Source organism: Camelina sativa, chromosome 7, assembly GCF_000633955.1.
Source record: "Camelina sativa cultivar DH55 chromosome 7, Cs, whole genome shotgun sequence".
Taxonomy (NCBI): Eukaryota; Viridiplantae; Streptophyta; class Magnoliopsida; order Brassicales; family Brassicaceae; genus Camelina; species Camelina sativa.
Genome location: NC_025691.1, coordinates 28012087 through 28036123, shown reverse-complemented (window position 1 = coordinate 28036123; position 24037 = coordinate 28012087). Strand labels below are relative to the sequence as shown.

General features: G+C 34.5%; 4 protein-coding genes across 4 annotated transcripts; 1 reads left to right on the top strand and 3 right to left on the bottom strand.

Annotated features, from left to right (window-relative positions):
• Positions 385-916, bottom strand: LOC109125501 (probable cyclic nucleotide-gated ion channel 14). The gene is made up of 2 exons (XM_019227163.1): positions 907-916; positions 385-803 (listed from the first exon to the last, which is right to left on the bottom strand). The coding sequence occupies exons 1-2, from the start codon at positions 914-916 to the stop codon at positions 385-387; spliced, it is 429 nt and encodes a 142-aa protein (XP_019082708.1).
• On the bottom strand, positions 901-4277 carry LOC104702982 (probable cyclic nucleotide-gated ion channel 14). The gene is made up of 7 exons (XM_010418914.2): positions 3995-4277; positions 3207-3744; positions 2851-3063; positions 2393-2694; positions 2201-2312; positions 1881-2117; positions 901-1780 (listed from the first exon to the last, which is right to left on the bottom strand). The coding sequence occupies exons 1-7, from the start codon at positions 4021-4023 to the stop codon at positions 1034-1036; spliced, it is 2178 nt and encodes a 725-aa protein (XP_010417216.1). The 5' UTR covers positions 4024-4277; the 3' UTR covers positions 901-1033.
• Positions 5780-8110, bottom strand: LOC104702981 (serine/arginine-rich splicing factor RSZ22A). Its single transcript, XM_010418913.2, has 6 exons — positions 8003-8110; positions 7748-7853; positions 7590-7678; positions 7242-7494; positions 7022-7147; positions 5780-6833 (listed from the first exon to the last, which is right to left on the bottom strand). The coding sequence occupies exons 2-6, from the start codon at positions 7834-7836 to the stop codon at positions 6797-6799; spliced, it is 594 nt and encodes a 197-aa protein (XP_010417215.1). The 5' UTR covers positions 7837-7853; positions 8003-8110; the 3' UTR covers positions 5780-6796.
• LOC104702980 (probable sarcosine oxidase) lies at positions 17722-19292 on the top strand. Its single transcript, XM_010418912.2, has one exon. It carries the CDS (start codon positions 17896-17898, stop codon positions 19147-19149), a length of 1254 nt encoding a protein of 417 aa, XP_010417214.1. The 5' UTR covers positions 17722-17895; the 3' UTR covers positions 19150-19292.

Here is a 24037-nt window from a genome sequence, read left to right as displayed (position 1 = left end):
TGATTTTGTCCGGACTTGAGCTCGTCTGGATCTGTGTCAAAACGTGAAGAGAAAGTGTCGGCAGAAACAGAAAAGCATTTTTTTAGAGCCAGAGAGAGAGAGAGACGTGTGAATCTCAATAATGGCATTAATACAAATCATGTGAAAGTTGATAGGATCAAAACAAAACTGAGCCACTTTCATGAGCTTCTGAGACCAAACCTAATGATGTCTGAATAAAAATAGTCAGATGATTATTCTGTATTTTTTATACAAACTGCTGAACATTTTCTGAATTACTTAATGCAGCAAAGTTTTTTTTTTTGAGTTTTAACAAAGTGATTTTTTTCTAACTTAAAAAAGATTCACATAAAGTTAAATCAAAGACGGTTATATATAATCAAATCAATCATCCACTGAGAAATCTGGCTCATCAGGTTTAGGCAGCATTGGTATTTCAACATCTTTCAACTTATGAGCCGTCCTCCTTGTGTTCTTAGCAAACCTCGAAGCAAGTATCGTGGCAGCAAAATGCGGTTTCACATTAGACGTATGATGACGAGTTTTAGAGCTCTGTGTCCCTCCTTCATGACTCATCATTTCCTCGGTTGCAGCAACCGCAACAGCTTCTTCTTCATCATAAGAAGAGAATGACTCAGCCAAGCTAAGACTCTTTGCCAACAGTTTTCTCTTATACCGTCTCCAAGCGACTTGTACGAAACAAGCAGCCCAAGTTCTCCACTGGTGAGAGTAATAACGGAATGTGTGTTGCAGCTTCTTGCTATGTAAACGCCTGAATTGGTTAGCCACAAATTTTAGATCCCCTGCTTGTAAAGCAAAGGCTTCAACTTCTTCTAAAGCTCGCACGGTTCTTGTTGATGATGGTAAGTTAACTGTTGATTTTGGTAACAATNTTTTTATACAAACTGCTGAACATTTTCTGAATTACTTAATGCAGCAAAGTTTTTTTTTTTGAGTTTTAACAAAGTGATTTTTTTCTAACTTAAAAAAGATTCACATAAAGTTAAATCAAAGACGGTTATATATAATCAAATCAATCATCCACTGAGAAATCTGGCTCATCAGGTTTAGGCAGCATTGGTATTTCAACATCTTTCAACTTATGAGCCGTCCTCCTTGTGTTCTTAGCAAACCTCGAAGCAAGTATCGTGGCAGCAAAATGCGGTTTCACATTAGACGTATGATGACGAGTTTTAGAGCTCTGTGTCCCTCCTTCATGACTCATCATTTCCTCGGTTGCAGCAACCGCAACAGCTTCTTCTTCATCATAAGAAGAGAATGACTCAGCCAAGCTAAGACTCTTTGCCAACAGTTTTCTCTTATACCGTCTCCAAGCGACTTGTACGAAACAAGCAGCCCAAGTTCTCCACTGGTGAGAGTAATAACGGAATGTGTGTTGCAGCTTCTTGCTATGTAAACGCCTGAATTGGTTAGCCACAAATTTTAGATCCCCTGCTTGTAAAGCAAAGGCTTCAACTTCTTCTAAAGCTCGCACGGTTCTTGTTGATGATGGTAAGTTAACTGTTGATTTTGGTAACAATGCCCATGCAAGAAGCTCTTCTCCACAGAAATCTCCTGGTCTGAGTGTGATTGAGTTGTAGAAACCTGTTCTGCCTCCATTAGTCGTCGAGCTATCGAGTTTTCCACGGATGATGAAAAGCATTTCGGTGACTGGATCACCTTCACGTACAATGTAGTTCCCTTGTGTGCTTAGAGATGATGCTAAACGTTCACATATCGCATCTAGTAATTGATCATCCATTTGCGCAAATAGCGGTACCTGAAAATCATCTCAAGAACTACAAGTCAGACCAAAAGGGTGCAACATAACAACCGAAGCAGTTGGAATGTGTTTTGAGTTGAGTGGTGAATAGACTTACACGACGAACAAGATCGAGACAGAGATGTCGTTGGATGTCTCTACGGAGATCAGCAGGTAATGAATGAAGAATGGTTTCTTCATCAACACCTCGAGTCGCCAGCCATTTATACTGCACGAAACGCCTCACTCGTTCTCTTAGGTTCTGCGGCAGTAGCCTATGTCCCATCCATTCTTCTGTGTCTCTTCTTTTCAGTCTCCACTCCTCAAGCCTCACCGTGATCGATTGCAAATACGTCTATAAATACACCAACCAAATTAAAAATCAACAAAAACAAAAGTTCTCTATTCAACAAAAGAAAAGAAGATTCATGTTTTTACCTGCATGTTTCCTATTAAAAGAGCAAACAAAACCAGACCAAAGATGGCCACCAAGATAGCAAACATGGTCTCAAGAACTGAAGTACTTGTGCTAAGATTTTGTCCATAAGAACTTTGACAAGAAAGCTGTGTTAGGAGAATCAGTAAAGAGATGATAAAGTAAAGAGTAAGTGACTGATCTGAATAAATTACCTTAGATTCTGCAGTCCAAACCATAAACAATACAAATATTTCTCCAAGAAAGGTGAAGAAACCACGTTTTTAGTGAGAGCATCCGCGAAAATACCGAATGTGAATTGGATATTATTCGAAGGATCACAGTTGCTAAAGACAACGGTTACATTCTGCCAGTTATTCCGATCCGGATGATCCAATGTACTACAATCAAAGAAATCCGTAATACATTTTGGAGGCCCTAATTCTTTATGACATTCTGCTTTCCAACACGTCGCTTGGCGTTCTATTGACAATAGATACCACGCCGATCCTAGAATCTACACAACACAAATGCATGTGAAAACATAAGAAGAACATAACATAACATAAGTTGACAATCAAACTTAGGGTCTACTATATATAGATAAGTAGCCTATGACTTAATATGTAGCAGATTGTAGAATATATGTAGTTTCTCATTTAGTCACACTCACATGACTAGCAAGCATATATTGGAGGAGATTGTAAGCAGCACCGGCCCAAGCGGTGGTTGTAACAACTCCGGTAGCTTTGATAATCTCAGCGCTAAGAGGGAAAATAAGATAAAGGCGAGGAATGTATTGAACAAGAACTATGAGCACAAGAGCATTTGTTGTATGATCTGAATGAGAGCTTCTGATTGATGGCAAAATAAACCAGCTAACAATCTGCAAACAATAATCAAACTCTATAACATAAACAAAAGTCTAAGAAGAAATTTAAATCATGTGGCCCCTGGAGGTCCCGAGCACTGGGACCGAACCCGGCCACACGGGTAACAAATTCAAGATTTGCAAAAATATATATATACCTGAGGAAGAGGTAAACAAGCAATGAGATCAACGATGAAATCTGATCTCAAGTATCTTCTAGCAATCAATTTAGGATCTTTCACAAGTTCTCCACGACCAAATACTCTAGAAGTACGAGAAACATAAGCTGTTCTGAATTTGATCACAATGTGTAAAACGTAGAACAAATCCGCTAATGTTCTGAAGAAAGTAATGACGATTCCAAGCTTCAAATCTGTAGTCATACAAGACGACCGTCCAATGCGTTTGACTGAAGAGAGGAAGAAGAACAAAGGGTCGACGTAAAGTGCAACAAGACACCAGAAGAGAAAAATCCTGTTCCATTGGAGCACTGCATCACCACCAGGATCTAGAATCTTGTCTCTTTCAATCTCGAAGTTCTCTGGAAACACTTTGAATCTGCCAAATCTTGGGATTTTCAAACGGGTTTTGCTCTTCTTTGGTACTTCTGGTTTGGTAAATGGAGCCGTTGTTGTTTTGAACAATGGCACTCTCTTCTCTCCTACTTCTATTGTTTGTTTCTCGTCTCCATAGAATCTGTCACAATAGAGTTGGGGTTTTTAACAAATAAGATCAAGAACGAATCATTCCAAAATAATGTACTAATGCAATAAAAAGATTAGAAAAACATATTCATAACTTTATTGGGATATAAATTAGTATATAAGAACTTAAAAAGGATCAAAACTTTATTGGGATTGGCCAACTTTTTTTACCATCATTGAGAGAACCCAAAAAAAAAAAAAAGTGAATGTGAATGTTCTAAAAAAGATGAAAAATCTAGAACCTGACAGTATTGTCTCTTTTGAACTCCATCTTTGTTTTGTGAGTTGAATCTTTTCAAACCAGAAGCAAGAACAGATTCTTGTTCTTGTTCTTTTTTAGGCAATGAGAAAGAAATCAGAGCATGAGAAGGTTGTATTCATGTTCAGAAAAATGGCAGAGATAGAGAGAGAAGATGGGCTGTAACAGATTTATTGGGTTTGACTTTACGTGAAACAACAAAAGATGAAGAGAGAGAGAAGAAACAGCTAATGTAATGCTGCTAACTAAAGAGAAGGTAAAACGAGTGAAAGACTTAATACTAGCTAGTACTAACTAAACTTGTTGTTGTGATTTTATTTTTAATGTTTTCTTGGAAATTGCAAAGAGAGAGAGAGAGAGAGAGAGAGAGAGAGACAGAGAGAGAGAGACAGACAGAGAGGAGAACGTGGGTTCCATTAAAGCTAGTATTATTTTTCTAAGGGGATGACCAAACAATTCTTAAGGACAAGACGACTCTGTCTCTTTCTTTAGCTCTCGTCTCATACTATCTCCCGTGTGTTGCGTACAAGATTTAGTATTTTGCATTTTTATATGACTAGTGAGATCATATGATGTGTATCATTTGATACCAATCACAAAATGAAAAAGAACTCTCATTCTGTATATTCATGAATATAATGTGTAATTAATCGGAAAACCGAATGTTTAAATTTTCGTTAGGTGCTAACTGGGTGATCGGATAACATCTAATGCTGAATTAATCAAGGGAAGAAAATGTTTACTTATGTAGTATGGGTTATTTCTACTAAAACTAGACTCGTCGTGAGATCAACCATTAGAGACTTTAATATATTAGATGGATTGTTGCTTTTTTTGTTTAGATTTAGAGATATTCATGTATATGTGTCTTGTAGATTAGTTTGCGGAAACTGTGTACAATTACACAAAACAACGTAAGGGTTCAATACGCCAAAATCAAGGTTTCCGAAGGTTTTGTGTTTGTGCACCACACAATTTATATGTGTATATTAGATACCTCAGCTGTTTTATGGTTGTGCAAACTAATAACATCGTATTTTGTATTGTAGATTGTGATAAATGCATACAATTGTTCACAGATTATGAACCCCACCCATCCCCACGCCCAAAGTGGGCCATTTGAAGTCTTCATATGACAAATATGCGACCACATTCAATTCAATTCATTTCTCAAATTTATTTTTTGACAAATAAATTATTTGAGAAGTATCATATACCAATAATGCGACACCACTCTGTTATTTCATCATACTCCCAAAAGATGGCCTTTGATAATATCAAATGAATTACTTCAATAAGGCCGAACTCCGATCAAAGAGATTATGTAAGCTCAAAAGGTGAACTATTTTGCTTTTGAGGACGATAACATTTGTAAACCATATTCGTAATCGCAAAACTCTTCGAACTCGAATTCGTTTTCGAGGTCGGTAAAATGCGTAATATAATCTGTACACTGCTACGAAAATGAGTAGGTTTAAAATTTTTGCAACAGTACAGTGGTCTTGATTCTTGTTGGATGATGACCATGCACAGTTGATTATGATAAAACGTAAAACATAGGCAACAACGTTTTGCTAATATGCTATGTGACCAAACTCAGAAAGTTGAGTGGACAGGAGTGGGCAATTAAAATGCTTTAGCAAAGCTAGAATAATTCGTGAACCGTTTGATAAAAGAAAAAAAAAATCATGAATCAAACATGATGAAACAAAAGCAGAAACTATAATGGGTAGTAAAACTTTCGGACCAAACATAGCAAGACCTGGACTTAAAAGGAGAACATTAAAAATGAAAAATGCACATCTTAATCCAAGCAGAGACATTCTATATACTCTAAAACTATTATCACAGGCTGCACTTGAGACAAGTTTCTTCAAAGCCTCAAAGGCAACAAGTACCTGCCAGAGTTAGCAAGTGCAGCTCCTAGGCCATTTAAAGTTCAAGAAAACAAAGACCAGAGAGGTTTTGAAGACGACAACATCCAAGCTGATGAAGTTTTCAAACATAAGAGCATTTAGATGAGAAGCAGAAGCAGAGTAGAGGTAAACTATCATGAAGATCACAATGCGGGCCGATGAAGATAATCAAGAAGCCAGAAGCAGATACGCAATGAAGCAGAAGTAGAGGTGAACTATTATGAGATCCAAAGCAGGCGATCAAAATGACCAAGAAGCCACAAGCAGATAAGCAATGAAGCAAAACTAGTTGTAAACTATAATGAAGATCCCAATTCCCAAAGCAGGCTGATCAAAATGAGCAAGACCCAGAAGCAAAAGTAATGGTAAACTATTATGAGGACGCCAAAAGCCGATCAAAATAAAGCCAGAAGCAGATAAGCAATGAAGCAGAAGAAGTGGTAAACTATTATGAAGATCTCATAGTAGGACGATCAAATTAACCAAGAAGGCAGAGAAGCAGATAACCAATGAAGCAGTAGAAACCCGAAGAAACCTCGACACAACAGAACATAACACACACAAAAACAAAGAAACACATAGGTTTTTAGCATAAGTTCTGTTTATGTCTTTTAAGAAGTTGGGTAGATATTTAAAAGTATTTTACCTAAAGGCAGATACAACTACGGCTTCATTATCCAAACGCAAAATGAAGCATCCCAGCAATTCAAAAGTAGCAAGCATATCAAATCCACCCCGCAGCTAAAACATGTTCTCTTAGTGAAATCCACAGATACTAATTTCTCTTAAGCGTCCTCATGACACCACAAGCACACAGTCGTTTCCTGAACCCTGATTCCATCACTTGCTATCTAGACAAGTAGTAACTCTCAGCTCCGGCTTCTGCGCACATCTTTCAGTCCATTTCTGCGTAAACAAACACAAAAGCTTATCAGTCGTAAGGACTTTAATGTATTGAAAGTCTAACAAAAAGGTCTACTAAGGATTAATATGCATGTGAGAGAATACCACAAATAACAGTTGCTTTGATATCAGTTCAGTTCCAGTCAAATATTAATTGAGATAGCATAGACTCCAGAGTAAAGGGAGTTTACCCATTAGCATATGGCACCTCATCACGTGCTCTATAAGGTGGTGGTGACCTACTGTAGTTGCGACCACGAGGAGAAGGACTGCGACGCCTAGGAGGAGGAGGAGATCTAGCACGAGGGCTGTAACTCCTGTGAAACCCAAAAGAAAAGTTAAGTTAATCAATGCACGGGAACAATAGACATTAGCAACAAATCTTCAATCAGAAAGAAGAGTGGCAATAACCTCCGTCCTCCATAAGTTGGGCTCTTTCTGTATCTAGGAGGACTGCGACTACGGCTACGGCTGCGACGCCTACCCGAACCACCACGGGAGCGGCATTCACGTGCAAAGTGACCAGACTCACCACACTCATAGCACTTCAAATCAGAACCACCACGTCCACGACCACCATCACCTCCACGACCACCACCGCCTCCTCCACGGCCACCGCCTCCTCCACGGTTATGAGACTGCTCTACCCTCCATCCATTCTTGCCTACCATAACAGTACAGAGCATATGTATATCAATCTCCCAAACATCAGACTAGCTTCACCGTTATAATTCAAAAGAGAGGAGACTAAATGAATACCATCTAATGCACGGATGGCGTCACGGGCATCTCTTGAGTCTTCAAAATCAAGAAACGCGTAACCAGGTGGCCTTCTAGCAACCCAAACACTACACAGACACCAAAAAGAACAATGATTAGTAAATTACACATCAATTAAAAAGTAGTCGATTTCGTACCTCCTGATCACACCAAAGAGACGAAACTCATCCTCGAGTTCACGCTCAGTAACTCGCGGATCCAAGTTACCCACATACACACGCGACATTTGTTCCAGTAGTTTACCTATCAAATTCAACAACACATAACTCAATTTCTCTAAACAAGATTACCAAAATCAAAACCAATAATCAAAAAAAGATTCAAATCTATTGATCCAACTCAGATTGAAGAACAAACGAATACAAGAAGAGACAAGCGGAGATAGCGATTACCTGAAGAAACTAGGGAGTTGTGAGAAACGGCTTCTCTCTCTCTTGCTTGCTTGCTCGTCGTGAAATTAGGGTTATCGACTCGAGAGATTGAAGATGGAAGTTTTTTTCAATTTTTTCATTTTGGGCTTGGTATAGGCCTCTTACAATAATGTAACACTAAGGCCCAAGATTAGAGATTGGATAGAATATAATAAAATTAGAGATTGGATAATATATAAAATTAGATACTAATTCTCTCTAAACATATAATGTGAAAATATTTTTAAATGGCTAAAAAGAGCAAAAAAAAAAAAAAAATGATACAACAATTATTTTTAAGAGTTACAAATTTTTAATAGAATAAAAGAAAATTGAGTTTTTCAATTAAAAAAAAAACCAAATTTAAATTTTCTTTACGCCAAATACAAAGTAACTTATTTCTGACGAAAAGACACATTTCAGTTTTGAGAAAATATTTTATAATGGTAATGATAAAGTATCACTTTATGATACTGATTAGAAAATAAAAAGGATTCAATGCGTGTTATAATTTATAATTATAATATAATATGAATAGTAAAATTAATAAAAAGGTCTATATTATATATCGTTTTCTAAATTGAAAATTATGATTTTCATGTATTTTCAGCTAGTTTCACTTTCACCAAAACATTAGTTGTAAAGTTAATTGAAAAGTGAAAATATCTGACGTTGAATGTTTTTTTTTTTTTTTTTTAAATTTTTTTGACAAATATATATATCTCATTCCATTAGATAAAAATCAACATACACGAAGAGTTGGTTGGGTTACACAAATGCAAAGGAGAACACACTCCAAATATAAAAAACAGTAAGAGTACAGTGATAGATAGGGGCAAGCGATATTAAAGACTTGAGAGCTATGAGCCAAATGCAACAAAGCATATTGGAACTTGTGAGATCAAGACATATCGAAGCGGTTTCCATGAGCAAGTCAATGGAAAAGACGATGACCACTATCTTGAGTCGAAAACTGAGCGGCGAAGTGTGAAGGGCTACAGCTGAAGATAAAGCTTTGCCACGGATGAGAGCAAGGATAAGAATGCTCTGGTTATCGGTCAATACCATGGTGGTGGTGGTTCTGTGGTTTGGTGGGGTAAGCTTGAAAAGGTTGCGGTAACCACTATTCCTTGGAATGGTGGTCATAATGCCACTAGTCTTCAAGCTTATAGGCGGAGGCTTCAAAAAGTGGATGCTTTGCACTCTGGAAAGCTTTGAGCATGGGCGAGATAGAGAAGAGAGGCTAGTGAAACATGGGTAACCCCCACTCCATAGAGGTGACACACCGAGATGATTCTAGAAACATGGTATTCAAAGGTCTCTTGTACCATTCAAACCTGGTTACATGATGAAGCTGAGATTGTCGACCATTTGGTGATAGGTGGCAAATAGGGACAAAGGATGCAAGCGTCGAAAACCGCCAAATTGACGAGTTGAAGTCATTAAAAGAGCTCAACTTTGCAGTCCTCAAAACCAAACTAAGAGACTGATCTCGACACAAGTAGGTTTCAAGCAAATCAGAGGATATCAGCGTTCTGCAATCGAGTGAAACTCGACTTGACCAAGCAGAAACGGCTGGTACTAGAGATTTGGGGCTTGGTAGAGACTTGTTAAGCGCGGCTCTAAGTAGGCAAGTTCTACAACCAGAGATATCCTGTCGAGCGTGGCCAAACACAAAATAGGCATATGGGTCTAAAGGGGTTGGGTTCAAGCCAGTTTTAGAGGGTAGAAGTAGCTTCCCAATCATGGATAATCCATGTATTAAACAGAGTAACCTAATTGCCAGGGTTCTGGGAACAGAATGAAGTACAAACCTGGGTCGAAGAATTATCAAGGGTGAAACAGGGAACGTCGGAGATGGAGATATTTGCGTCCGAATCTTCACCGGCTCCAGCGTCAAGACAGAGCTCCCGTCCAGCTGCAACCAAATAGCACATTTGGTGAGAGGAATTGAATCCGAGGAGCGGAGAGATGTCGATGTTGACTGCGAGAGGAGGCGGTGAGAGGAGCGGAATCTTAGGGTGTTAGGATGTTCGAAGATCTCAAGCCAGGAAGGCGGTGGCTGGGAACTCAACGGAGCAAGAGCAATGAGAGAAGTCATCAGATACCGAGGGAAGGGAGAGGGCGGAAGAAGCTGAAGCATGCTCAGAGTCAAGATCTGGGATCTGCGAAAAACTCCGGGGGAACTTAAAAAGAGATCAACGGAGCTAAAAAGACAGAGGGGACAGCGAAGAAGCAAAACTAAAAGCCCAGTGACGCCAATCGGACTCAGCGTCGCCGGGGAAACAATGTTCGGTGGTTGTGCCAATGAGAGTGCGGCTAGGGCAACTTCGTGTCTTACGTTGAATGGTTATATAATAAATTGTGCACGTTATTGATATTGTCATTTATATTGAATCTAAAACTGCATTGACTTATGCTTAGAGGGGGTCCTTGGAAATACTTCACCAGTTCTATACTTCTATGACCTCGCATATCAATCCATTGGCATCACATTTGTCGCTTCGGAGATCTAAAGAGATGGTTCATGTCTTCCCATATCATGGTCTCCCACACTATTTTGGTCTTGTCTTGTTAATCCAATCTTTTCCACCATTGCAAATATGTCAATTCTAAAGCATTTTGAATGAAACGCACACACGACGTAGATCATACTAGCCCTGGGCATTTTAACCGAACCTGAAACCCGAATCCGAACCTGACCCGAAGTAAGCAGTTCGGTTCGGGTTCGGGTGGTCTATAATACCCGATCTGATCTGGAGGTTCTGAAGATCGGATACCCGATCGGGTTCGGGTAATACCCGATACCTGAAGTCAATCCGAACTAACCCGAACATATATAAACACATATGTATATATGTATTCTTAATCTTAAATTCCTAATCATTGACATTTGTTTGTCGATTGCTACCATTGCCTCCACTGGAGGAAAGAGATGAAGGTGCATGACAAGGTAAAGCTAGCACCAAATCCGTAAGTCTTCTTCGTTTCTTCCTCCTTGGTGACAATAACCGGAGAAATCGATGAAGGAGATGGTAAACTGAGCTCATCATCAGAAGTTTCGAGAAGATAACCGAGATCCGCATGAGTATCTCCTCCGGTCATGGTGACCGTCGTGGTCAAGAACATCAAATAGATCAGAATGGAAAGGAGGTAACACGCGATTTGGAAAAAAAAGTGTTGAATTTCGGGTGTACCCGAAATTACCCGAACCCGAAGTCATAATACCCGAACCCGACCCGAACCTATAAAATACCTGATCGGATTTTATATATGTACATCCGAAAATCCGAAAATCCGAAAATCCGAACCCGAATCCGATCGGGTACCCGAATGCCCAGGGCTAGATCATACAATCTAACCATTGTTGTAAGAAACAGAAATAATATATTGGAAATCAGCATTTTATCAACAATTGGGATGACGAAGGATTTTGTAAAAGAAACCATTCTTACATCTTTGTTGTTTCATTTCTCTGACCTTGAGCAATGGAATAACCAAAGCTTATCTATTTGAGACTTATCAATGTTTGCCAATTGCACCAACTCATTCTTTGTAGCATAGCGGAACACGACCCATATCTCAAGAAGACTTATCTACACAACTCATCATCTCAAAGAAGGCCGAACTACTATTTTAGAAATTATGCATGAGTTTCTAACTCAATTTTCTTCTTTGTAATGAATGGATTAATTAACCATAGTCTTTTATCTATGTCCATATATATCTAACATTGACCCATGAATGTGAATATAATGTAAAAAATTTGTTGAGATCATTGAAATATATTACACTCATGTCATTCATGTTGTTGCAGTTGTTGTACTACTAATACAGAACCCTAGTCTAGTTCAAATGAAGAGTTACGCACGAGTCGTGCGGCACGACATGATCATTGTCAAACACTTGATAAAAAAGTTATTATTATCATTCTCCCAAGTTTCCAATTCTTTCATATCTATTTACCTAAATCACAATATTCAAAAAGAAACCTTTACCATTAAACCATGGTTCTAGTCTGAAATGGTTTGTTTGAAAAAGACCGTAGCTAGAGAGGCTAACTCGTAGTTTCATGCTTCTCAGTTCTGAGTTTCACTTTTAAATAAGTTCACATAGCAAAAACCTGACATGACAATATATATAATAGATATTAGTTTGGGATTAAACCAATAATAGATATTAGTTTGGGATTAAACCAATAATATCCAATCATTCCCAATAGCAATGATATCATTTTTGTAGTTATTTATTTACTATTTAGCTAGTGCGCACCTTTCTTGAACCAAGACTCCATTCAGTGAAAGGATTATATTATTTGGTCATGTATTATTGAGATGTCGTCGTAAGTATCCACTTGGAGTTTAAAGTATGACGACAACAATTTATTCTTTTTCTCTTCTTTTCTATGCAGATGGTGACAAGCTCAATTAACGATTTTAAAGACGGCACTCAATATAATTGCTCAATTAACGATTTTAAGACATGACGAATCATGCACCATTTCTATGTTTGCCTGTTTGGTATAGACATCCTATACCAATTATAGTGTAATGGCCGACCCTCTTAGTCTCTTACAAATGACATAACATAAATCATAGAAGTAAGAAAATTTAGTTTCGATTTTATTCTGCTTTATTCCAAGAATATGGACCCTAAAAAAAGAGTGATTCTAAAATTATAAGCTACGTACATGTAGGGGTGTACAAGTGGTTCCTGTCAAGTGCTAAATATATTCCTTGTCCATTCATGGAAATGTAAGATTTTTGTAATTAAACTAATAACCAGTGGATAAGGGATTTGTCTTTTTTCCAACAAAAACGAATGGTGAGCACTAAGAAAAGAGCGAAGTGACTCTATATTCATTCCACCATATTCCCCAAGAATACAATTGGTCAAGAACTTCGCAATCACAATTTCACGATCGCTATGTCATCCTTATCATCCCTCGATTTTTTTAACTTTTTTTTTAAAAGATCACGAAATTGAAATGTCTAATATACGTCCTGATATGCTCAAATTTAACTATGAGCTACTCTCTAAAATTAAGAGATCAATTGCACTACTTAGGGATCATATCCACAAGGACTCTAGATCATATAATAATTTTAATAATTTTTTAATTATGCTAAACCAAAATTGTGATTTAAATAGCAATGCAAAAACAGAAAATAAAAGAGTTGTAAATTCAGATGGATTAAAAATGCTAGGCTTAGGGTAATTTTCAGGAAATCATGGAAGATCAGATCAATTAATTAAACAAACAGGATTCAACAATTAAGCACTGTTCTTGAACTCTAAACATAATTGTAAAATAAATCAGTTCTCACTGCAAATATTATCTAAGTTTTAAAACCTGAAAATCCAAATCTCTTTGCAAAATTCAAGTTAAAAACCAGCAATAAAATCAAGTTTAGATAAGTTCACAAAATCCCTAAATCAAATCTCTTTGTAAATAGGTATTTTGCTCATCAAAGGTTTTTGTCAGGAAAATCAATTATATTCTCATATCAATCAATAATCCTAAGATCTAAATCTAGATGACTAATCAAAGATTTAGCATTAAAACAACCTATGGTGAAGAACAAGAAAGATAATGAATCCAAACAATTAATCAATCTAACAATCCATGAAATCCCTAATGAGAAACCCTAAACCTAACAAGCAGATCTACTCAGACATAATTGTAAAAACACAAATCATGAATAAAATAGATAGCATTAAGAGATTAAAGGAAGAAGAAAATGAGTTCTGAATCTTCTCTGAAGGAGTCTTGATTCTTCTCTCCAAAAGCTCTCTAAAAATCTCTCAGGGTTTTCTCTCTTAAAAGTTGCAGGAAAATAAAGCTTAGGTCTAAACAATGACCATAAAAATCCTATATATATTCCTAAAACACGGTAAGGGACTAATAATGCAAATATGGAAACTTTGGGGCAGCTTTGTAAATCTTCAAAACTTATGGGAAAACTTCCGATTCTTCTGTTGGATGATGCATCGATCAACACCAATGTTGCATCGATCGATGCTTATGTCTGAACTCATCTCCCAACTTCACAGCTTCAGCCTCAATGCTTGATTAAGCTTCAAATCTTCCTATTTAGCTCTATTATGCTTCTATCCATGCTAAATCCTATAAAGACTCAAAAGACTCTAAAAAAAGCAAAAAGACTCTATAAATAAAACTTATATCATGGCTCAAAATATCTAAAAACCATGATATATCACGTCCACTGTCACTTCGTTCTAGTCTGAAAAAAAGGGGGAAATGAGTTGCGTTATTAAATAAGAATAGATGTTGGATTTCCATTTTGAAATAGTATCACACATAACTTGTGTACATTTTTAAAACATGAATATGTTTATGTATAGTATTAGAAAATAGGTTTTTTGTTTATTTGTTTGCATTTTGTTGAAACTTAAATTTCCTAACTGTTTTCTATTGCCAAACTGACAAATTGTTTTATATATTACTACTCTATTAGATAGAAGTATAGAACACGTTTTTGTTCAGTGCATGCCAATGGGAAGAGGGAAACGATTAGTCTTTGCTTTTTTTTTTTATCATCTGGACTTATTATTGATTGCAAATTATGAGAGCAATTATATATGATGCTATTATGGGCAATTCCTTCTGATCCTATTAGATTCACTACAAACACTTTTGCTCTTCTGCTCCATGTTCTTGATGGTCTCATTCCTTCTCTATGCTCACCTTCATGTGTATATAGAATCACGGCGAACGGCGATAATTGCGCATCACTGGAGATCATCTATAAATTTGCCTCTATCAATCTGCACAATTAATAAATCGCATTATTCGGGACTGGAACCCCAGACCTCCTAGTGTAGAAGCATTAATGAACTCTAGGCTAACCACCAGGTCAAGGGGACTTCCACGATTAGTCTTTGCTTTATCTAATCTGAAACTGAAATATCACCATGTGTCACTCATTCATTGGTCGTATATTCAGCTTTTCTAACATTCGAGGATATAGAATACGTTACTTAGACCAGCAGAAAAAAGAAAAACTTTATTTCCTACTAGGTAATTAGTCTACGCAATGCGTGGTTGTATGCATAATAGTTTTGATTATATTTTTAAAATTTTCTTAAACTAAAATATTGTTTTACTAATGTATAATCTCAAAAAAAATATACTAATGTATAATCTCAAAAAAATTATACTAATGTATGAATCTCAAAAATATTTATAGCAATTTCTCAAAATAACACTCCTGTCAACAATTTTTTGGTATGGTTATTTATTATATAAAATTTAAAATATATAAACTTTTTTATAAGTCAAAAATTAACCAATACTACAAAAAATTATTACAAATTGATTAGCTATATTAATATAAATAATAATATAGAAATTTAAACATTTTCCTAATATGAGAGAATTTATGTTTATGATCATGTTTTATAGAGGTAAAACATTGATTTAAAGATTTTTTTAATGACCATGTAAACATAAGACTGTAGTATAGTAAAATTGAATCAAATAAAATTATCAAAAAATTTAGTAACTACGTATAAAATTATTGTATATAGAATATTCCTCATTTCAAAGTTTAAAGCAATTAAAATAATTAAAAAAATATTAAAATTTTACCAAAAACATTTTTTCTTGAAAGATAAATATATTATTTGGAGGAATGAATGTAAAATTATTGGATAGGAGTTACATTTGAGTTAAATGTAGAGTTAAATGAAGTTATATACCTTTAAAAGTGGGTTAATTATAAATAAATATTTTAATTTATTTTTGACTTAAAAGAAAAGGAATGCCAAGTGGCTCAATCAAAATTTAAACTTACACTTTTTGATTGTTTTGTTGATATAAACTCAACACTCACACATAACATTCCAAATTGAAAATATTACTTTTGAAGTGACAAACTAAATTAGTTTTTTTTTTAAATTATATGAACTTCAATTTAAAGATTTTTTAAAACCCCAAGAATAACTTCAATCTTTTTGTTTTTTGTTTTGTTTTTCACTCATCAATATAATTTATAGTGCTAGATTTCATACTAATGGTTTCATCTTTAGAGGATTTAATTAGTTAAATGGTATTTTAAAATAATGACTTATAAGATGCTAATCTAAAATAGATAATGAAGATAAACCTTTTAAAACAGATTCTCAAATAAACTTGATTTTTTGTTAAAACCAACATATATGAATTTAAATTTAGCTATGGAAATTTCAAAAATAAATATGAATAGATTAGAAAGGCAAGAAATATAAAAGAAATATTTTACTTTTATATAAATAAAATAAAAATTGAAAACAATGTTAAATTGTTAATTATATATAATAATTTCTAAATTAAAATATAGAATCAAACTCTTACAACACATATTATATATAACAACATTTGATATTGGTGAGAGAGGAGGAGAAAATGAGTACTTATAAGATCATAATCCAAATTAGATAATGAAGATGAATCTTTAAATATAAAAACAATGTAAAATATATATATATATATCATGTAGTCTCTAAAATTAAAATTTTAGCATTAAAAATTTACAATGATATTTCATTTGGTTTTTTGTAACCCATACAACAAAAAAAAATTGAAAACATAAAAAAAAACTATAAATGATTTGAGATATTGTGGAAAAGAATGAGAGAAGTGGAAGAGAATGAGAGAATGTGAAAATGAGAAAGTAAAAAATGCCAATATGAGAGAATGAGGCAATGCTTATTTATATGATAACAATTGATGGAAGTTACATTTAGAATTATTGGAGTTACAAATATTATTTATTGTGTTTGAATAAAATTGAGTGGTGGAATATGATCAATGAATAATTTATTTTATTTTCAGTTATAATTTTATTTTAATTATGAATTAAATGTATTGTGTTAATTGGATCTTAAATATTATTTAAAGCAATTAAACAATTAGAAATAAAATAAAAATTAAAAAAAAAATTAAAAAGTATTAAATGAAAATCAACCAATAAAAAGAGACCAAAACCTTATTTTTATATATATGATTAAAAAAACTTTTAGAATATCTTACTTTCTGAAGAGAAGAAAAAAACAAAAACAAAAAATAGGTTACTACGTACGCATTTCAATTTTTTGGTATTTTCATACTCTCATTTTTTAATTGAGGTGAAGTGTTCAATATTAAAAGCATACTGAAATGAGAACAAATTAATGAATGGCCAATATACTTACGAAGTCGAATATTCTATAAATACAAAACCATGTAAAAGTAATTTACAACCAAGTCCGATCCGAAAGCTTGCGTACTAGAGGGATCCCTATTTTATTTAGGCTTTATTTGGTAGATAACCAAAATTAGGTCTATTGTGGTTGCTAGATAGCCAAAATATTGAGGTTTATATGCAAACTGATGCAGTGACAAAATAAATCAAATGTCCATTGTCAAATATTCTTACAAATACGTCAAATGTACCCAAACATATAATTCACTTATTTTATGATTTTACCACAGTTTTGCAAATAAACCTTACATTTTTTATAGACCACATTGAAAGATATCAAATAATATTTTGCTTAGTATATAACGACGTTATTATTATTTTTTTACTGTTTTTGCCTAGAATATAACGACGTGTAATTATAGTAGTTATAAAATTTTATGTGTTTTGTATTTTTTTTGTTCACATTTTGTTTGCCTAGTATATAACGCCGTTTTCTAGTTAATATTATATGAAAGTTCAGTAAGAAAATGACACGAGCAAAAGGGCAGTGTCGTGAGTCTCGTGATTGCAAACTGGCTTTTTAAAGACCAGAGGAACAATAACCATATGCTTCTCTCACATCAACTCAACCCTCTCCACCTTTCGTTGTCTTTCATCTCTCACTAGATTCCTTCATTTTTCACTTTCCTCATGGAATATTCCGGCGGTGACGGAAGATTCGACGTGATTGTCGTCGGAGCAGGAGTCATGGGAAGCTCCGCCGCCTACCAGCTGGCAAAAAGAGGCCACAAAACACTCCTCTTAGAGCAGTTCGATTTCCTCCACCACCGTGGCTCTTCCCACGGCGAGTCACGTACCATACGTGCCACTTACCCGGAGGATTACTACTACGCCATGGTTTCCGAATCCACTGTGTTGTGGGCTGAGGCTCAGTCCGAGATCGGATACAAAGTTCATTTCCCAACCCAACAGTTTGACATGGGTCCTGCTGATCAGCAGAGTCTCCTCTCTGTTGTCGCCACGTGTCAAAAACATGGGCTAGCTCATCAGGTTATGGACTCTCAAGCTGTGTCCGAGCGTTTCTCCGGGAAGATTAGTATCCCGGAGAACTGGATCGGAGTCTCTACTGAACTTGGTGGGGTTATTAAACCCACTAAGGCCGTCTCCATGTTCCAGACGCTCGCGTTTAGACATGGAGCCATCTTAAGAGACAACACCAAAGTTGCAAACATAAAGAGAGATGGTGAAAACGGGGAAGGGGTGATAGTGTGCACGGTGAAGGGAGATAAGTTTTACGGTAAAAAATGCATTGTAACCGCAGGTGCATGGATAAGTAAGCTGGTGAAAACGGTGGCCGGGATAGATTTTCCGGTGGAGCCGCTTGAGACGACGGTGTGCTACTGGAGAATCAAAGAAGGCCATGAGGAGAAGTTCACGATTGATGGAGAGTTTCCGACTTTTGCATCATACGGAGCTCCTTACGTGTACGGGACTCCATCCTTGGAGTATCCGGGACTGATCAAAGTGGCGGTTCACGGTGGTTATTGGTGTGATCCGGATAAGAGGCCGTGGGGACCAGGAGTGAAGCTAGATGAGCTTAAAGAGTGGATAAAGGAGAGATTTGGAGGGATGGTTGATTCGGAAGGACCTGTGGCAACTCAGCTTTGTATGTATTCAATGACTCCGGACGAGGATTTTGTGATTGATTTTCTTGGAGGGGAGTTAGGGAGAGATGTGGTCGTGGGCGGTGGGTTTTCTGGCCATGGGTTCAAGATGGCACCGGCGGTGGGGAGGATACTGGCGGATCTGGCGACAGAAGGAGAGGCTAAAGGAGGAGGAGTTGAAATGAAGCAGTTTAGTCTCCGGAGGTTTGAAGAGAATCCTAAAGGGAATGCAAAGGAGCATCCTGACCAAGTGATACTTGATTCCCCATTGAAACATTAGGATTTGGTTACAAAAATGTCAACTGTTGAATAAAAATAAAAATTTATTATATAATTATTGACTATTTTTCAACAGTAGAAATCATAATGTGTCTGGTTTATTATAATTAAAAGGTTAACCAAATCGAACCATCATTTAAGACACTTTCAACTTTGGGCTACGGAAATTGCAATAAAATATTTTTTAGATCTATATAGTTGTTGCTACTTCAAACATTTCCTAAATAAATTGCAATAACATATTTTTTAGATCTCCAAAATCCATCTGCTTACGGCTTTTGCTCGTTGCTTCTCCACACGTTTTGGCTCTTTGTTAGTTTCCTTAATATTCCAAAAAGCATTTACTACCACAAGCGGTTGGGCTCTATGTGTCATACTTGTTCATGTATGAAATCGATAATATAAATGATAACGGATTTTATTAGGGATAAATCGGAACTGATCCTTTTATTAATGTAGAACTTAAGAAAGGGTTTATAGAAATGGATTATCAAAGCGCTAAGTGCATGAAATACAATTATTAATTGCTCATTTCTATCTGATTGCCCAGATTTCGGATCATGTTCTCTGACAATGACATATGGTATTTATCATTCAAATCCGATCATTGATTTAGGGTTCCTTATGTCTCTTCTGCAAATGACGATTTTGTCCCTGCGGCTTGATGGACTGTTTTTATGACTTCAGGCCCTAAACTTCTTAAAAATCTTCTATTTAGACCCCTGCAAAAGTTAGGGGTGAAACCTATATCCAACAATACTCGTCTAAGGACATCTTCAATACGGACTTTCATTCGAGAGAGTAACTCATTTTAAAAATAAAGGTTTGTGGATGTAATAACTCCAACATAATATTTTCAAATGAGAATTTTTTTTTAAGAAAAAGCATGAACTAATTAATATTTGCCAAAAAAACATACATTTTTTCGTTGTAAAAAAAAACATGAATTTAGCTGACAAAAAAGAATATGAATTATTACTTTTTTCATAAATTTTCTTTGTCTCTTTTATGGTCGTAAACAGTGTCATGATTGCGTTAATATTTTTGAGAAAAAAATCCAGAAACAAACCTAATTATTTAATTTTACCAACAAAATATATGAATTTTTTTTCGTTGCCATAAAAATACATTTATCAAAAAGTTTTTTCCCCCATTAAGAATGTTAGGTGGCTCATAAATCATATCTTCTTAGGGCCTGACTGGTTCAAACGTTGCGGTTGCGGTTGCCGGAGATTGTGGAAGCGGGCGATTGCGGTTTCAAGCGTTATTAAGCGTTTTGAACGACTGGTTTAGCGGTTTAAAATTGGTGCGTTTGCGGGAGGTTTATGACTGGTTGACCAGCATGTGCAATAGCGGTTGGAACATAATAAATGTGATATATAATATATAAATGTTTAAAAACATAAAAAAATTAATTAAACTTGATTTATAATTTAAATTTATTAAAAAATACTAAAATAATTATTTAAAAATCAAATAAATTTCATATTGAAATACTTATTCCTTTATGCATTTGGCTTTTCACCAAAATTTTAATCAAGTAATTTGATAAATGACAAAACATACGCTTTAGATCGTAGATCTTTTCTCTTTTCTCTTAGATCGGGGGTCAATAGTTGCATTGGTAGGAATGGTTAAGTGAGAGTTGAGAAGAGTCACTGGTGATTTGTTTTCATATTTTTCACAAATAATCTTATTTTTAAAAAAATTCTGATGAAATTTACATCAAGTTTTCCGGGTTATTGTTAATTGGAATATTATTTTCTTCTAATTGTTTATTTTATAATTTCTGTAATCATATCCGTACTTTATTTTCTCCCATCCTTAATGAGTAAAATGGTTAGATAGAAGATATAACACAAAAGAATTTCATTATCATTGATTTCTTTTAAGTTTTTTTATATAAAAAAGAAATTCCAACCGCAATCGCCCGCAACCACAAACGCTTGCGGGAAGCAGCTTTTGGAATTCAGTGGTTTGAAGCGGTTGGGAGCGATTAGGAGCGATTGGAATCATTTTATGTGATTGGTTCCAATCGCTAGCAACCGCTACGACCCGCAAACGCAGCGTTTTCGGGAGGTAGCGGGAGAACCAGTCAACACCTTATACTCTCTTTAACCTCCTTGTTACTATTTAGGAAAAGTAAATTGAAAAACAAAAATACTCAATTAAATTAGTCGATTTAAAAAATTTTCAATTATATTTTTCCTGGATTTGTATAGACTTTATTGGGACTACATCAACACTAAAACTCTATATTTCATATATTTAATATGGATATAACTATACATATATTTAATAACATATTTTTATTTTATTTTTAATATAATAAAATTGCCCTAATACTTGTCACTCTTAATCCTCGTTAAATCTCTGAATTTTTCTACAAAGCTTCTATGTATGAGGACTTGATCTGTGTATTTTTTCTGGCATAAAAAAATGATGTATTTTTCTGGCAGCAAAATTAAATAACTTAGGTTTTTTTTGAAACGCAAGTACAACGTTGTTAATGGCAGTAATGAAGACGAGGGAAAATTGGAAAAAAAATAATTGTGTGTCAGCTAAAAAATAGTTCATTTATTTTTTTGGCAAATACTAAATAGTTCATGTTTTTTTTGGGAATTTTCCCATTTGATAATCCATCTTAATATAATTTTTCATTATAATCCTAAATCTATATAATAATAGTAATTTAAGAATAATTTTTTTATAGTTGTCACTTTTTAAAAGGTTGAATTTTATTATTTATGTATCATGTATATTTGTATCTTTTCATTACAACTTTTCGTTCGTACAGTTTTGATTTTAAAAATCATCAGTTGTACCTATTAAAATGTTAATATCTTTTACTTAGATAACTATCAAAATTTTCTTATTATCATTTTTGGATGAAAAACCATAACTGGAATTTCGTTCCCTTCGAACTTTTTATTAATATACACCATTTCAATTTTATATAATTTTTTGTATTTTTAGTCTAACAAATTTTGTTTGGAATGAGTATAATAGTGTACAAATATTCTAAATATGCCTTCTATGGTAGCATCGATTTATCTTAAGAGTTTATAAAACATATGATTTGCTCATTTAGTCAATAAATAATATTATATTTAAAAAGTTAGGTCGTTTTATTCTAACTTTTTGTTGATAATTTTTTGTTTAAAGTTGTTTTTTTTGCAATAGGTTCCTGTTTGTTTATCACAACTCTTTGTTTAAATGATTGTTTAAGAATCTCATTAAATTTAGTTTGTTATGTAACAATCTCAATAAATATTTTTAAGATTGCATTTATTTACCATAACTCTTTTTCGTCGAAAATAGAGTATATCAATCTTAACCAAAATTATCAGTATACAATTGTTGAGTAAGCCACTAAGGCTAAATTTGGTTGTAAAAATCTAAAGTTTTACAATCAAATTTAGCTACATTATGTGTGGACTCGTTACAACAGCATTTCGTAAAAACAAATCTAATTTGTCAGAACTTTTTCATCCAATGAAAGATATCAAAACACATATTTGAAATGAAATTTAAATACTAGTAGTCAATCCATTGATTATGTTGATGAGCACTTTACAGTAACCCACCAAAACAACCAAAGAGAATCCTCTAATCCAAAGTTGCACAGTCACCCGCGAAAACAACCAAGGAGAATCCTCAAATCCAAAGTTGCTGCATAGCCGCCACAAGGGTCTTGTTTTTTGCTTCTAGAGCAGTCATGGCTAGATGAAGTCGAGTTGAACCTACACTTTAAAGCCATAGTGATCCCGAACTATCCAATTTCCAGCCACTTGGAAGGTATTAGTTCAAAACCCGTATCAAAGTTTTACTCGACAAATTGAGGAGGTGGGTGCCAATGAAAATGTTATTTCACATCTTTATCATAACTCTTAGTTTAATTTTGTTTATAATTTTTATCATGAAAATTATGTATATATGTATGTCATTACCTTTTGCTACCTTTTACATATAAATGCTTTAAAAGGGAACATCTCATTATCATTATTTTATGACTATATTTTCTATTTACAATTTTTTTAAAAATTTGAAAAGTTGCATCCCTTATTTTTATGTAACAACACTTAACATTTATTTCTTATTACAATTTCTCATGCTTTTTGTGTTTTCTGTTTCACAAAAAGTATCATTTTGACAAGTTAAAAATTAAAACTATAGAAATTTATATTATATTTTTAATAAATAAACTAATAATTTTCTCCTTCTAATCAATAAGTTATGGTCAGATCTCTCTCTCTTCGCAGCCAGATCACAAACGTAAGTTATGGTCTTAGAACTCTGGTTTTTGTTTCAGCTTTGTTCTACTTCATACTCAAAATGTTAAGGTTTTATTTGTACGGTATGGGTAAAGAGTCATCAACATGCCTACCCAAACCAAGTTACCAAACTCGTGTGCATATTGTTGTTCATTAACATCAATTTAACATTTCAACAAACAAACAAAAAAAATTTATGAAACAAAACTAAATCTTGTAACAGCACTCTTTGTGAATGGTGGAAATAATTTTATTCTCATCGAGCAAATTTTCAAACTATTTCATTATATTGATCAATTTTAGTTAGAAACATTTTCTAAAAATCTTAGGGGCTGTTATTAAGGAAGTGATTTCTAAATCCATATAGAATTGTAAATTATGAAAATCAAAACACATAATTTTGAAATAACATGTTTTATCCTTGAATTTGAATTCTTCTATTTTACACTTTCAAATCCATTTAAAACATAATGTAGATTTTGAAATCCAAAAAACAAATCATTAAATGAATAACATAGGATTATAACAAGTATTTGTAAATCAAATAACCAATAACACATAATTTTGAAAAGTATTCCTAATCCATAAAAATCATAGAATCAATAACCCCTCTTA